The sequence below is a fragment of the Camelus dromedarius genome, chromosome 12 (genome assembly GCF_036321535.1).
Source record: "Camelus dromedarius isolate mCamDro1 chromosome 12, mCamDro1.pat, whole genome shotgun sequence".
NCBI lineage: Eukaryota > Metazoa > Chordata > Mammalia > Artiodactyla > Camelidae > Camelus > Camelus dromedarius.
In genome coordinates this window covers 58,295,461-58,309,706 of record NC_087447.1, presented here as the reverse complement: position 1 = coordinate 58,309,706, position 14,246 = coordinate 58,295,461, and the positions used below count along the sequence as shown (strand labels likewise).

At 32.1% G+C, this 14,246-nt stretch overlaps 1 protein-coding gene across 1 annotated transcript in view; it reads right to left on the bottom strand.

The window, feature by feature from the left end:
- The window catches only part of HIKESHI (heat shock protein nuclear import factor hikeshi), a 28,422-nt gene that overhangs the window by 13,196 nt on the left and 980 nt on the right, over nt 1-14,246 (bottom strand). The window contains exon 2 of the mRNA XM_010990526.3: nt 12,607-12,844. Within this exon, the coding sequence (XP_010988828.1) occupies nt 12,607-12,844 (238 nt within the window). The remainder of the gene's footprint in view (nt 1-12,606; nt 12,845-14,246) is intronic.

The following is a 14,246-nucleotide window of genomic DNA, read 5'->3' as shown; positions in this document are numbered from 1 at the left end:
TCATCATATTCAGAATTCCACTAAGGGGGCTGACATGACAAGGAAAAGTGAAGAGAAGGCCCTATAAAAATGACCAAATCCAGGTTCATAGTTGTCAAATACAGATGTTTATTTTGTTAATATTAATTCATGGCATACTGTGAAAACTTAACAATGCATATCAAATTCCTAGAAGAACCACTTTAAAAAAAATGCAAAGGTAAAAGTAAAAAATCAATAGAGAAATATGGATTTAAAAATATTCAATCCAAAAGAAGGCTGAAAAAATTAAAAAAGAGGAAAAAAAAAAACCCCAGCAAGATAAAAATTTAAACCTGACCATAAGTATTAATGCTCTAAGAACCTCATTTAAAAGGCAGAGATAGTAAGAAGAGGTTAAAAAAAAAAAAGGCAGCACCTAATTATATACTGTTTACAAGAGATACACAGATTTATGTCAAAGGTAAAAATACAGAAAAAATATAGCATGTTAACATTAATAAGAAAGCTGGAGAAGCTATACACATTTTAAACAAAGTAGACTTCAATACAGGAGCATTACTAGAGATACAGGATATTTAATATTGATGAAAGGGAAAAAAAGAAATAAAAAATAAAAATAAAAAAAAAGAAAGGGCCAATTCATTATCAATTACACATTTATAAAACAGAGGAAAAGAGAATAATTGTTATGTCTTTTATTTCTTTTTATTGCCTCACCGCACCCTTACTACTTCTATTCAACAAAGTGCTCAAAGGTGTGGGCAATGCAATAAGAATAAAAAGAAATAAGAGGCATAAAAATTGGAAAAAATAAAAGTCTTCTTCATAGACACTATGATCATCTGTATAGAGAATTCTAGGATGCAACTAAAAGTATTAATAAGGGAGCTGAGCAAGGTAGTCAATGTTACCCTTTCCTTCATCCTTCAGGATACAAAGTCTACAGACAAAAATCAATTGTGTGACAACAACAAATGCTGGCAAGTATGTGGAGCAATAAGAACTCTCATACATAACTGGTGGGAATGTAAAATGGTACAGCCACTTTGGAAGACAGTTTGTCAGTTTCTTAAAAAATTAAAGATACTCTTACTATAATATCCAACAATCATGATCTGTGGTATGCAAAGGAGTTAAAAACTTCTATACACAAAAAACCCATGGATATTTACAGTAGCTTTATTAATAACTGCCCAAATTTGAAAGCAATCAAGACATCCTTCAGTAGGTGAATGGATAAGTAAGCTACGGTACATCCGGACAATGAAATCTTATTCAGCATTAAAAAGAGATGAGCTAACAAGCCATGAAAAGACATGGAAGAACCTTAAATGCCTATTTCTAAGTGAAAAAAGCCAATCTGAAAAGACTTCATACTGTATCATACCAACTATATGACATTCTGGAACAGACAAAACTAGAGAGACAATTAAAAAGTCAGTGGTTGCTGTGGGTGGGGGAGGCCATAGGCAGAGAACAGAGGATTTTTAGAACAGTAAAAATATTCTGTATGATATTTTAATTATGGATGTATGTTTTTACACATTTGTCCAAACCTACAGGATTTATAATACCAAGAATGAACTCCAAAGTAAACTATGGACTTTGGGTGATTATGATGTATCAATGTAGGTTCATCCTTGGCAGAAAATGTACCAGTCTGGTAGATGATGTTGATGATGAGGGAGACACTGCATGCGTCAGAGAAGGGGTGTATGGGAAATCTCTGTACCTCTCTCTCAATTTCATCATAAACCTAAAACTGATCAAAACAAAATGTACTTCTATATACCATCAACAAACAACTGGAAATTTAAAGTATGTTCAGAAATTTTAAGGAAAAAAAAGCCAAAATGTCCAACAAGAAATAGGTAAACTATAATCTATTAACAGAATACTGTACTACCCTTAAAACAAGTAGGAAAAAAGGATCATATACTTTACATCAGTATTTCTGAGAATCTTTAAATTGATACCATCTTTTCCTTTTAAATAAACAAAATCTCATTTTCTATTCCCACTCCAGCCCATCTTAAGATCAGAACATGTCTGTTTCTTCTCGATTAGCTGGAGAGAAGAGGGGAAAAAAAGAAGAGAAAACTAAACATTGAATACTTTTTGAACACATCAAAATTTCATCATTCATTATAGAATAATATTAAGTAAAAGTGGCAGAAAATAGAATTACAAACATATGAGCTATATATACATATAAAACAATGGAAAGGAATTTGAATGTAGTTTTCTTCTTAAATTTACTTTGGGAGGTGAAAAGACTTATTACATTTAGAATAGTGAACTGAAACTCTGGGTATCTAGATCCTAATCCCTGCTCAGTTTTAGAAGCTTTCCAAAACTTTTTAGATCTCAAGAGTCTCAACAGTAAATTTAAGAACTGGATTAAATTCTTTTTTGGGCTTTCTATTCTAATTTTCCATGGCTTACTCTGTTATCATACTTGGCAAGGATATGCTCTATTAGTTTTTTATGTGGTACCAAGTACACTGTACCTTTATTATGACTCTCTAAAAACTGCCATGACAATCAGGATCCATTATCCACATTCAGTACCTTTCTCCAGGCCTCCCATATCATTTGTTTAAAGGCCATTTTAATCCAGGAATTCAGTTCCACTCCTAGGTGTTTCTTCTACAGAAATACAGTGCTAGAAAGTAAAGTATGTACAAAGAAGTGTATGCAAATGTTTATTGTAGCATAGCTAGTAAAATAATAAAAAATGGAAATAATCTAAATTTCCATCAATAGGGATTAATCAAATAAATTTTAGCATTGCCATGTAATAAACAACTGTTTGAAAGAGGCAGATCTATACATACTGCCTGAAAGGTAGCAGACTTTATCCTCTGAGCAAATTACTGAATTTCTCCAACATCCAGCTCTTGAAAGCCAGGGGCTAATAATACCTAACTCTAAATGTTGTTGTTAAAGATTAAATAGATAATATATGTGAAAGCCTAGCACAGTGCATTGCATGAGCAGATATTTCCTCCATCCTTCAAACACTATAAAATCTTCCTAATTGGCTTCTCTGGCTCTAATCTCAACAAGATTCTTCAAGCCATCCCAGACAATGGCTTTCCTAAAACATCATTCTAAAAAATTTTCTCTTGCCCAAACACTTGCCTACCAGAAAAAAAATGTAAACCTCACGTAGCATAACCATCACACAACAGGTCTACTTTACCTTTAAACCCTACCCCACTCCCATACTTCCCAAACAGAAGTCTATCATGCTACCCTTACAAGTCTCCTCACTGTCACTTGAAGGTGCAGTGTACATTACCACTTTCATGACTCTTCTGATTTCCAGATGCAATTCCCAACCTCCCACTTCTATCCCATCCGAACCTATTCATACTTCAAGTTCATACTGCAGTCTCATCTTCCATAGAGCCATTTTCAATTCTCTCATCTCCCTAATCTGTTTCCTTTGAATACTGTCTTGGAATGATTTTAATATTCACACACACATCCAGAGACCCTAACTGAAAGCAGTCATCAATTTGAAATATATGTGCTATGAAGGAAGTAGATGGTCAATAATTACTTGAGGAATGAGATAAACAACAGTCTTTACATAAGCGAATACTTTTTTCTTTTGTAATTTGTTTAATGGAAATGTCTAAAGTAATTTCTAGTATATTTCCCAGGCTTTCATAATGTAACCAGACAACTTAAAGATCATGATAGAGCAAAAGACCTATAGTGCCTATAGCTACAGTTTCATACAAATTTTGTAAGTTTCATACAAATTTTAATTTTATTAATATCCCCTTTTATGTGCTAATTTGAGTTTGCATACAATTCCTATAAAGCAAAGAATCTCTTTATATAGTACTCCCAGTACTTCATAATTTTTATTAAGTTTTTGATTAAATGTCTCTTCTACAGTATGAACACCAAGCACAGCATCTAAAGATAAAAACTGCAAGACTCCTTTAAATGTCCCTAATTCTCTAACCATCAAATTGTATCTCCTAAGCTTGTGCTTTTTATTTATTTTCTTTTTTTAGGATTTCTAGATTCCATGGAAGGAGGAAGACAGGACGAAGGGAAGTTTTGTCTTATTTCTTAACATCAAACCCTTCCTCTACATTTTCAAGTTTAGCCCTATCCTAATTCTTAACCATCACCCCAGATTGTTTCAGCATCAGCCTAAAAATGTAGTCATCTCCTTTTCAGAACCCAAGAGTTACAAAGAATCTTCACTCAATCAAAATAAAACTCACAGTACATGCACCCCAATGTTCATAGCAGCATTTTTTACAACAGCCAAGACATGGAAGCAATCTAAATGTCCATCAACAGATGAATGGATAAAGAAAATGTGCTGTGTGTGTATGTGTATATATGTATACATACACATACTATATATAGGAATACTATTCAACGATAAAGAGAAATGAAACGTCACTGGCAACAACACTGACAGACTTAGAGATAATCATATCAAGTGTAATAAGTCGGTCAGAGAAAGACAAATATCATATGTCACTTATGCATGGAATCTAAAAAAATAATGTAAATGAACTTATTTACAAAAGAGAAAGATTCAGACATAGAAAACAAACTTATGGTTACCGGAGGGAGGGGAAAGGAGTGATAAATTGGAAGTCTGGGATTGGCTGATATGAACTACTACATACAAAACAGATAAACAACAAGGTCCTACTGTTACAGCACAGAGAACTTCATTCAATGGCTTGTAGTAACCTGTAATGAAAAAGAATATGGAAAAGAATGTGTGTGTGTGTGTATATATGTGTTTGTATATATATATAAACATACACACACACACACATAAAACTGAATCACTATGCTGCACACCAGAAACTAACACAACATTGTAAATCAACAATACTTCAATATAAAAAGGGGAGGGGAACTAAAAAAAAAAAAAACCTCACAGTTAACTGGTTTTAAGATCCCCTACCAACTGCAATTCTCCTAACGGAGCGCTCTTCGCCTTCTCTAACCAAAACCTTTCTGTGCAAAATTAAGAAATCTATTCATCATCCAGCAAAGAACTGCAAACACTGCCAAAGTTTAACAAGAAATTTGCTCCATTTGAACTAACCTTCTACCCTCCCTACTCCCATAAAATTCTGCTACACTTCTTACTCAATAAATTCTCAATTCAACCACAATTGCCTTTTTTTTACTTCAACAAGTCTCCCTTCCACCCTGATGTGCTAGTTAGCTAGGTTTGCTCAATATAATAAAACTTATAAAGGGCATCTCAAAGGTTCAAAAATATAAATCCATTACAAGTCCACTCAATCTTATATTTTAATAACACACAATTCCCTAATATGAATAAAGTCTAATCTTTTTTATAAATTAAATATTTATAGAAATATCTGTTTAAATATTTTAAACTGCTTTTTCATTAATAAAGCATTGTCCTTTTACTCATTACAAAATTGTCCTGAGATTTCATTTTATTTTCACAGATAAAACTATCAAAAGCCATGTGATAATGGAAATGATGAGAAATAATTTTTTTTTAAGGTAAGAGAATAAAAGAACTAGTCTTACCATAATGGAAATAAATCTACTTTCCTGTGATGGATTAAGTATTACTCTGGAATTGAGTTTTACACTATTTTATCTTCATACAGAAAACATGTTATTAAGTAATTGTTATTGTTAAAGTTTTGGTTAAAGCAATTGTATTAACTCATTTTTGACTGCTGGATTTTCTCCAGAATGGATGAGATAACATAAAAAGGAAACATCTGGATTTTTATGATCCCAGAATGTATGGGCATACATACACCACCCCTAACCTTTTGGGTGTCACAAGAGAAAAGGGAACAGATAACCAAAGGCAATGCAAAAATGACAGAAGTACTTTTCACTATTCCCAAGGCATCTCCTACAGGGAATATAGTGATGATCATAAAAGAGAAAGAGATGTTCCACCCCTTTCCCAACTCAAAATGTTGGCAAAACTAGAGCAAAGAGAAGAGAGGCTAAGGTGAGGAAAACTAACTTGACAATTTAATTAGTATGTCTCCAAAACAAACAATGGGTCCTGGTGTACTAGATGGTAGCCAATGTTAACCTCAATCAATACACAAGTCTGGGTACAAAATAAGCCTGCACTTTCCAATGAGACAAAGGTTAACAGTTAGCAGGCTACTAGCCTATTGCTATACAAACAAAACCTACCCTTTTATATTCAAGGCACTGCTATCACATTCCAAAGGCTCTTCAAACTCAAATCAAAAATACTGCCTCTCTCTTGCTCCAAGTTAGCTGCTCCTCTGCCTGTATTACTTATTACCATTAATATTTACCAGGATCCATCTAATCTTCTAGCATGTTTTCTAACTAGTGATTTGTTTTAAAAACTGTAATAGTATCTATTTCTCTTTCCTTTTTAAATCAATACATATTCATATATGTATCCATATAAACATTTATGCATGTTTATATTTTACTTTAAAATGGAGTAATTTAAGAGCTTTCAAGTGAACATGTCTGCTAATGGATGCAGAAAAATGTGTCATTACTTCATCTTTTTAACAAATGGTGTTGGTACATTTTGATATCCACTTGCGAGAAAAAAAATTGAACTTCAATCCCTATCTTGCACTAAATACAAAAATTTATTCAAATTGGACCCCAGATATTAATGTAAAAATCTCAAAAACTTCTAGGAGAAAACTTTTATAACCATGCATCAGGCAAAGATTTCTTAGACACAACACAAAAAGCACAATCCAGAAAGAACGAATTGAAAAAACTGACTTCATCAATATTAAAAACTAATACTCTGTAAAAGACACTATAAAGAGAAAAGACAACCCAAAAACTAGAAAAAAAAAATTTTATATCACGTATCTTATAAATAACTTGTATCAAGAATATACATAGAACTCTCAAAAAAAGTATATAGAACTCTCAAAACTCAGTAATAAAAAAAAACAATTAAAAAAAACACCAAAAGATGTGAACACACACTTCAACAAGATATACAGAGAGCAAATAAATACTTCAAAAAATGCTCAGTATGACTAGTCATCAGGGAAATGTAAATTTAAAACTTAATGGGATACCACTACACATCAACTAGAACACCTAAAGCTGACCATGTGTTGGAGAGCAGGGAGAAACTGGAACTTTCTACACTGCAGGTTGAAATGTAAAATGGAACAACCATGTTACAAAACAGTTTGGCAGTTTCTTAAAAAGTTTACCACAGAAGTACCATATGATCCAGCTCTTCCACTCGTAGGTATTTATTTAACAGAAATAAAACCATATGCCTGTACAGACTTATACACAAATGTTCAGAGCAGCTTTATCTTTGAGCCAAAAACTGGAAACGATCCAAATGTCCATCAACAGGTGAATGGATACACTAATTGTGGTATACTATATACAACTACCCAGCAACAAATAGGAACAAATTACTAAGATACATTACAGCATGGATGACTGTGAAAGTAATCATGCTGAGTAAGAACCCAGGCAAAAAAAATATGCTGTATATTAAACTCAAGAAAATGCAGACTATTTTATACTGATGCAAAGCAGATGAGTAGCTGCCTAGGGTAGAGGAGGAGACAGGAGAGAGGATTCCAAAGGTGCACTAGAAAATTTTTAGAGGTAATAGCTATATTCATTATCTCAATTATGGTAATAATTTCACAGGTATATACATATATCACAATTTATCAACTGTACACTTAAATATGTGTGGTTTATTGTACGTAAATTATAACATAATAAAGCTATTAAAATCATTAATAACAAAAAAAGTTAATTTTCTGTTTTTGGAAGATTTCTTAAGAAAGGATATAAGTCATAAAATATCAAGATCTGCCTAAAAAAGAAACTGAAAAATTAAAATTGGGTCCAGTAGATCCTGACGATACACTACATCAACGGTTAGAACACATCAAATATAAATAAATACGCACACACACAAACATATCCATGATTTCACAATTCTTTAAAAAGAAAACTTACCACTTTCAGAGTGAGAGAATCAATTCATTTTTTTAAACACTGGTATATTAAGAGAAAGAATTACATATTTATCTTACCTTCCCTATAATACACTATCCTTAGGTAACCAAACAGTAGATATGCAAGTGTCTCTTTACAGCTAATAAATGACAGAATTAGAATACTATCATGTTGAACTAGTAAATCTAAACATTGTGTATAAATGGCTGCTAATTTCCCAAAAAGAGAAATATACTTTCTGATCAAAGAACATACCATTGCCTATAATAATCTTGCCAAAAAATTTTTTAAAATGCATTCAAATGAAATCTTATCAAACCTCTAAATCCAACTAATTTACTGGAAATAGGGACAGAATACATTAAATCTTCAATTTTTATAAAAGATACTTGAAAGACCTATCTATCAACCAATTAATTGCAATGTAGGGACCTTTCTATACAGAGGCTGACTGAGAATATTTTAAATCTTTAAAACATAACCACAAAACTACTGAGCAATTTCTGAGACCATTGGGAATCTGAACACTGATTATTTAATCAGTTCAACTTAATATTAAGGAATTGTTTTTAGGTGTTATAATAGCATTATACTTACATTTAAAAAAAAGACTATCTTTTAGACACATACTAGTATATTTACAGATTACATTTAGAAACTGCTTCCAAATAATATGAGAATGGAGGAGTGGGAATATAAACGAAATAACATTATCAATGAGTTGATCATTTTTGAAGCTAGGTAATAACTAGAGAAGGGTTCAATATTCCATTTGGTCCGATTTAGCATTGTTGAATTTTCTATAATGAAAAGTTTAAAAGATAACTTGTTGAACTCACTTTGTAACTTTCTTATGTACATACATACAAAAATCCAAAATAAATAAAATTGGTTTAGGCCAAATTTTCTCTCCTATTGTCCTTGTCCTTTTTGATAAGGAAGTTATATTAGCTTCAAAATCTAAACTGGGTAAAACTGCCTCTTTTCCTGTTCTCTGACAGTTTAAATGAGGTATGAACAATCTGTATAAAGGTTTAGGTGAACTCTGTAAAACCATGTGGGCCTGACAGTTGTATGTGGAAGGGAGAGGTATATTTTTAATTACTCATTGTCTTTACTGATACTACATTCAGGATTTAAATTTATCTTGAGTCAGTTTTGTTTAGTTTATTTTTCTAGAAAATAGCCAATTTCATCTGTCCTTTGTCATTCTCGAATGTACTGTCATATATTTATAAATGTAATGAAGGTATTGACAGAAAAAATATATACAATGTTCATAAAGGATTGTGTACTGACTGACTACATTTAAAAGAAAATACATTTTGAAACTTGTTCTGCTATGAACAAATATATCTTTTTATTATGCTCTTGGTTTTTAAGTTAAGCTTCTTAATGCATAAATTTGCAATGGATTAAAAAAAGTATTATCATAAAATTTTTTCTACTATATTTATAGTTATGTTTCCATTCTTATATTTTCAGTAACATTTTTTGTGTCTTCTCTTTTTCCTAAATACATTTCAGTAGCTCATCATTTTATTAGCCTTTTCAAAGGATTAGATTTTTATTTCATTCTTAAGCCCCTCTTTTGTTTCTTCACTTTCTGTTCTTAACTTCTATTCTTAGCATTACCATTTTCTTTGGTCTACTTTCTTTGGGTTTCTTATATTTAATACTTAGCTCACTCATTTCAATTTCTCTTTTCACATACACACATTTAAACCGATGAATTAGTCTCTTTAGTACTAACTTACCTGCATTCAAAAGGTTTGATATGTGATGTTTTATTTTGTTTTGGTTTCTGCAGAAGTGTAATTTCCATGGTCATTTCTTCTATAACCCATTAACTATTTTAAAAGTTTTGAATTTCTAAATATAACAATGTTTTAGCTTTTGATTTGTAATTACGTTGCATTGTGGGTTGCATGATTATCTTTCATTTGCTATAGCTTGCTTCATGACTTAGTACGTGGTCAAATTTCATATATGTTGTGTGTACTTAAAAAATGTATATGATCTAATTATTAGTTTCAGGGTTCTAAAGTGTTCATTAGCTCAAGGTTGTTAACTCTTTTATTCAAATTTTCCTCTTGACTAATATTTTATTTACTTGGTGTATTAATTATCAAGAGATGTATTAAGATATTGATTGTAAGGTTGTTCATTTATCATTGTCAATTTTTCTCTTTATATATCTGAAGTTATGCTTTACATACACACAAGTTCATGACATTTACTTTTTCCTAGAAATACTTCAGTCTTCCTAGTGAATTATCTCATTCCTAGTAAATGAATCTCTTAATCCTTGCTAATGCTTTTGCCTTGGTCTTATTTTTCTTAAACTTATCTATGACAGCTTTTGGGGGGGGGGGTGGTTCTTGTGTTAGAATATTTTAAACATATACTGATAAACAGCAACGTAACTGTTTGCTACCTTTTGAAAAAAATCCCACCCTGGAGTCTCCACGTTTTCTCAGGTAAGTTTAGTCTGCTTATATTTATTCTGATAACTGATACAGTTGAAATTATTTCTACCATCTTATTTTGTTTTTAATATACTATACGTTTTCCCTCTTTTTAAAGTTTTCCTTAAAATTTGAACAGGATTATTTGAAAGCAGAATCAATTTTATTACTCCCTTTCTAAATAGGACCTCAGAAAGCTTAGTCTGACCACTACCCCTTCTGTCATATGCATTGTTTTCTAGTGTAGTATTTAAGTTACTTATTGTGTTGTTTTATATAATCAGGTTGTACTGTCTATATGTTTACAAATTTCTTTGCTACCTTTGAATCTCGCATCCCCTTCTATATTCTGGGCTTAATTTCCTCCTACTAAAGTTCAACTACCTTAAAGCAGTTCTTTCAGTAAGGGTCTTTGAGCAGTAAACTCTCCATCTCCAACTGAAAATACGCTTATGTCTACCTCATTTTACAATGATAGTTTAGAGTTATTTTATTTATTCTTGGCACTTTAAAGATATTAATCTATTGATTTTTAACCTCAATTCACACTGTTGATAAATCTGCTAAATTGTCTAATTGTTGTTCAGTTATAAATGACTTGTCTTCTCTCTCTGGTTCCTTTATTCCTTTCTCTTTATATTTAACATCCAGTAATTTCACTAGGGTATACTGAGTTGTCCATATTTTTTTTACTTATAAACTGTCTATTTTTAAGCACAGCCACAGGAAAAAAAAGTGATGAGACTATTTTCTTAATTCTTCCAAAGACTTCAGAACTAAATACCATGCTATATGTACGGGGCATTAATTCATTGTATACAGTGGATGCCCTAGGGCAATGGTTCTCAAACTTTAGTGTGCAACAAAAACACCCTGGGAGCCTACTAAATACAGACCACTGGACTCCACCCAAGTTTTCTGATTCAGTAGGTCTGGGGTCCTACCACAAGTGTGAATTTCTAACTACTTTCCATGTGATGCTGATACTGCTAGTCAGGGGATCAGGCTTTAAGAACCACTGCCTTAGAGATTAGGGATAATTATCTCATGGAGTCCTCACTAAGGAGGACTATAGGAATTTATTCTGCTCCTTAGATCTAGAGATTAGTATTTATCATCAATCTAAAAATTTTTAGCTTTAAATATTACGTTCTCCCATTTCTTCTCAGAGAATTTTTCAAAATTTCATTATACTCGTATTACCTCTACCTAGAAAACAATGTCCATTAGGCCTCTCACAGGCCTGACAAACTCCTACTTATCTTCTCAAGAGGTCCAATATCATCTCCTCCAGGAAGATTTCCCCAAACTACTTAAGAGTTAATTGCTCCCTTACCTATTCTCTCTCAGCACTTTGTACAAACATCAACAATTACTTTTCACCCTTTTAATTACTATCTTCCTTTATAAGTTATTTCAGACAATAACTTAATCATTATCTTTAAATCCCCATAGTACATACCCAAGTGTTTGTTAAATGCATAAACATGTAGCCTAAATAGAATTTTTCTTTAGACTTCACAGACTTTTTCTATGAGGATGTATATTTACATTCTAAGACTTTTCATGTCTGTTTTCACCTGCACTTTCAAAGGAACCAATGAGAGTAAATGGCACCTGGTTTTGTTCTCACATTTCTAAACAAAATACCTCAAGGCATCAAAGCAAAGATTATGTCCCTGGAAGATTTTATATCTGCAATGTCAGTACAACCAACAGAACACTGAAGAGGTAATCAAATCTAAGAGCTCAAAAATCTTCACAGAAAAAAAGGACTCTCATTGTATTTCTTATACAAGCCTACTTGGTTTACTTGTTTATTTAAAATACTGATGTGAATATTACGAATTATGAGAAGATTCCTCTCATTATTTATTAAAACACCCAATAATTCAGAAAAATCCCCTTACAAAGCTATACACCATACAAAGAGAACTACACTAAGTGGTTCTCTCCAGGGGCAGAGACTGAGAGTGTGAGGTCTTTTCACTTACTATTTTTCACATGTGTCAGCATCATCTGATTTTTTTTTAAATGTTATAGATTACTGTAGCAATCAGAAAAATATAATGAAAAGTGAAAAAAGCCGTCTCCTATGTTATGCTATTGTAGAAAAAAGTTTGATTATGAAGCTATTTTAATATATTATTCTTACCAGATTTAAGACCTGAAATTTTGAAGATGGCACTTGGTTTCCCATTCGTGACAAATCCTAAGAGTTGCCATACTGGAATTCCATTTGAATCAGGATAGGAAAAGTAGACAGATCCTCCCATTCCCTCAGGAAATGGGATTGTTCCCAGCATAAAAACCACAACATGGTTGATACTTTCATAATCAGGCAAGTCAAAAACAAATTTATCCTCTGCCACTTGTTGTGCAGCTGTCTGCACCTAGAAAATAAGAAACTTGTCTTAGTTCAATAGTTTGGTAAGTTTCTATAGCTCTTTTAGTATTGCACTGTAAACAACTAGTCATTATACCAAGACTAACAACAGGTCAATCTGATAGTCTAATCATGGAATTACGAAACACACCAGAAAGAGTGCTAATTTTAATAGAAAACCTAAAAATATATAGCCTTAAAAATGATTTAATGAATGTAGTATTTTAAAAACATAACTAAGTTATTTCAGAAGTGCCCTGAAAGGATTTTACTTATATAAATAAATCATTACAGCTTCAGAATGTTATAAAAATGAAAGATTGTTCAAACACCATGCCACTGAAGAATTATCTTCTAGTTTGAACCTCAGGAAACTAAAATGGGTAAGCAATCCAGAAGTAATTACAGGCAAACCTCATTATTTGCAGATTCTATATTTGTCATTTTGCCTACTCACTAAAATAATACTTGTAACCCCCAAATCATTAAACCCTCCGATTTAAATACAGAGAATAAAACAAAGGAAGAACATAAATATATTAAACTAAACTACCTATATTAGTATTAAATTCAATTTCACCAGTTTTTTGCATGCACATAATCTTAAAACACATATAAAATTATGTTATTTATAAGTCTTGAATAATCGTCAGGCAAAATAAATATTTCTTAAATGTCAATTCTGTCAAAGGCACCACTCTTTGTCAACCTGAATTATGACACTCTAATCCTCAACTTTAGGGAAAAAGTTGTCCCTTAAGAAAAATTTTCAAGTAATGAAAACTGAGTTCATGACTGTAGATAAAGTGGATTTTTCTAGTAAAAGAATAATGTAGTTAAGTGTTGAAGTATCCCTAGGTCTATTCGCCCTTTATCTTGATTAATATGTTTTAATGCTCCAGAAGTAAGAGTCCACTATGGGCAAAAAACCTTGTCATGTAGGAACCTCTATTGGAGATACATTACAGAGGTTAGGTTAATAGACACAGGTATTTCTACAACTAAATTCCTACCAAATTAGTTGACAACATGGATTCCATACGGCCTTTCTATTCTTTAGAAAAACACACATTTTATATGTCTTCCATTAATGACACTCATCTGAGACCCACACTCATCCCAGGCTGGACCTTTCATTTTTCCTATCAAGACCAGGGGCAATCCAAAGTTATCTCACCAGTATTATCAATTACTACCATCACCAAAAGGGGCTTCCCAGTCACTCAAGAGACAGACAATAAATTTTCTGAGCTATAGCCAATTTATCTCTGTGGTTCCTTAAAACTGTGTACAGAATACATTATCAAAATTTGACTTAAAAAATAACTAAACAATTCAACAAAGGGGCTGCAACGTTGAACAAAGCAAGGAGAGAAAAATGAAAAAAAAAGAATTCTAGGCAAAGGAAT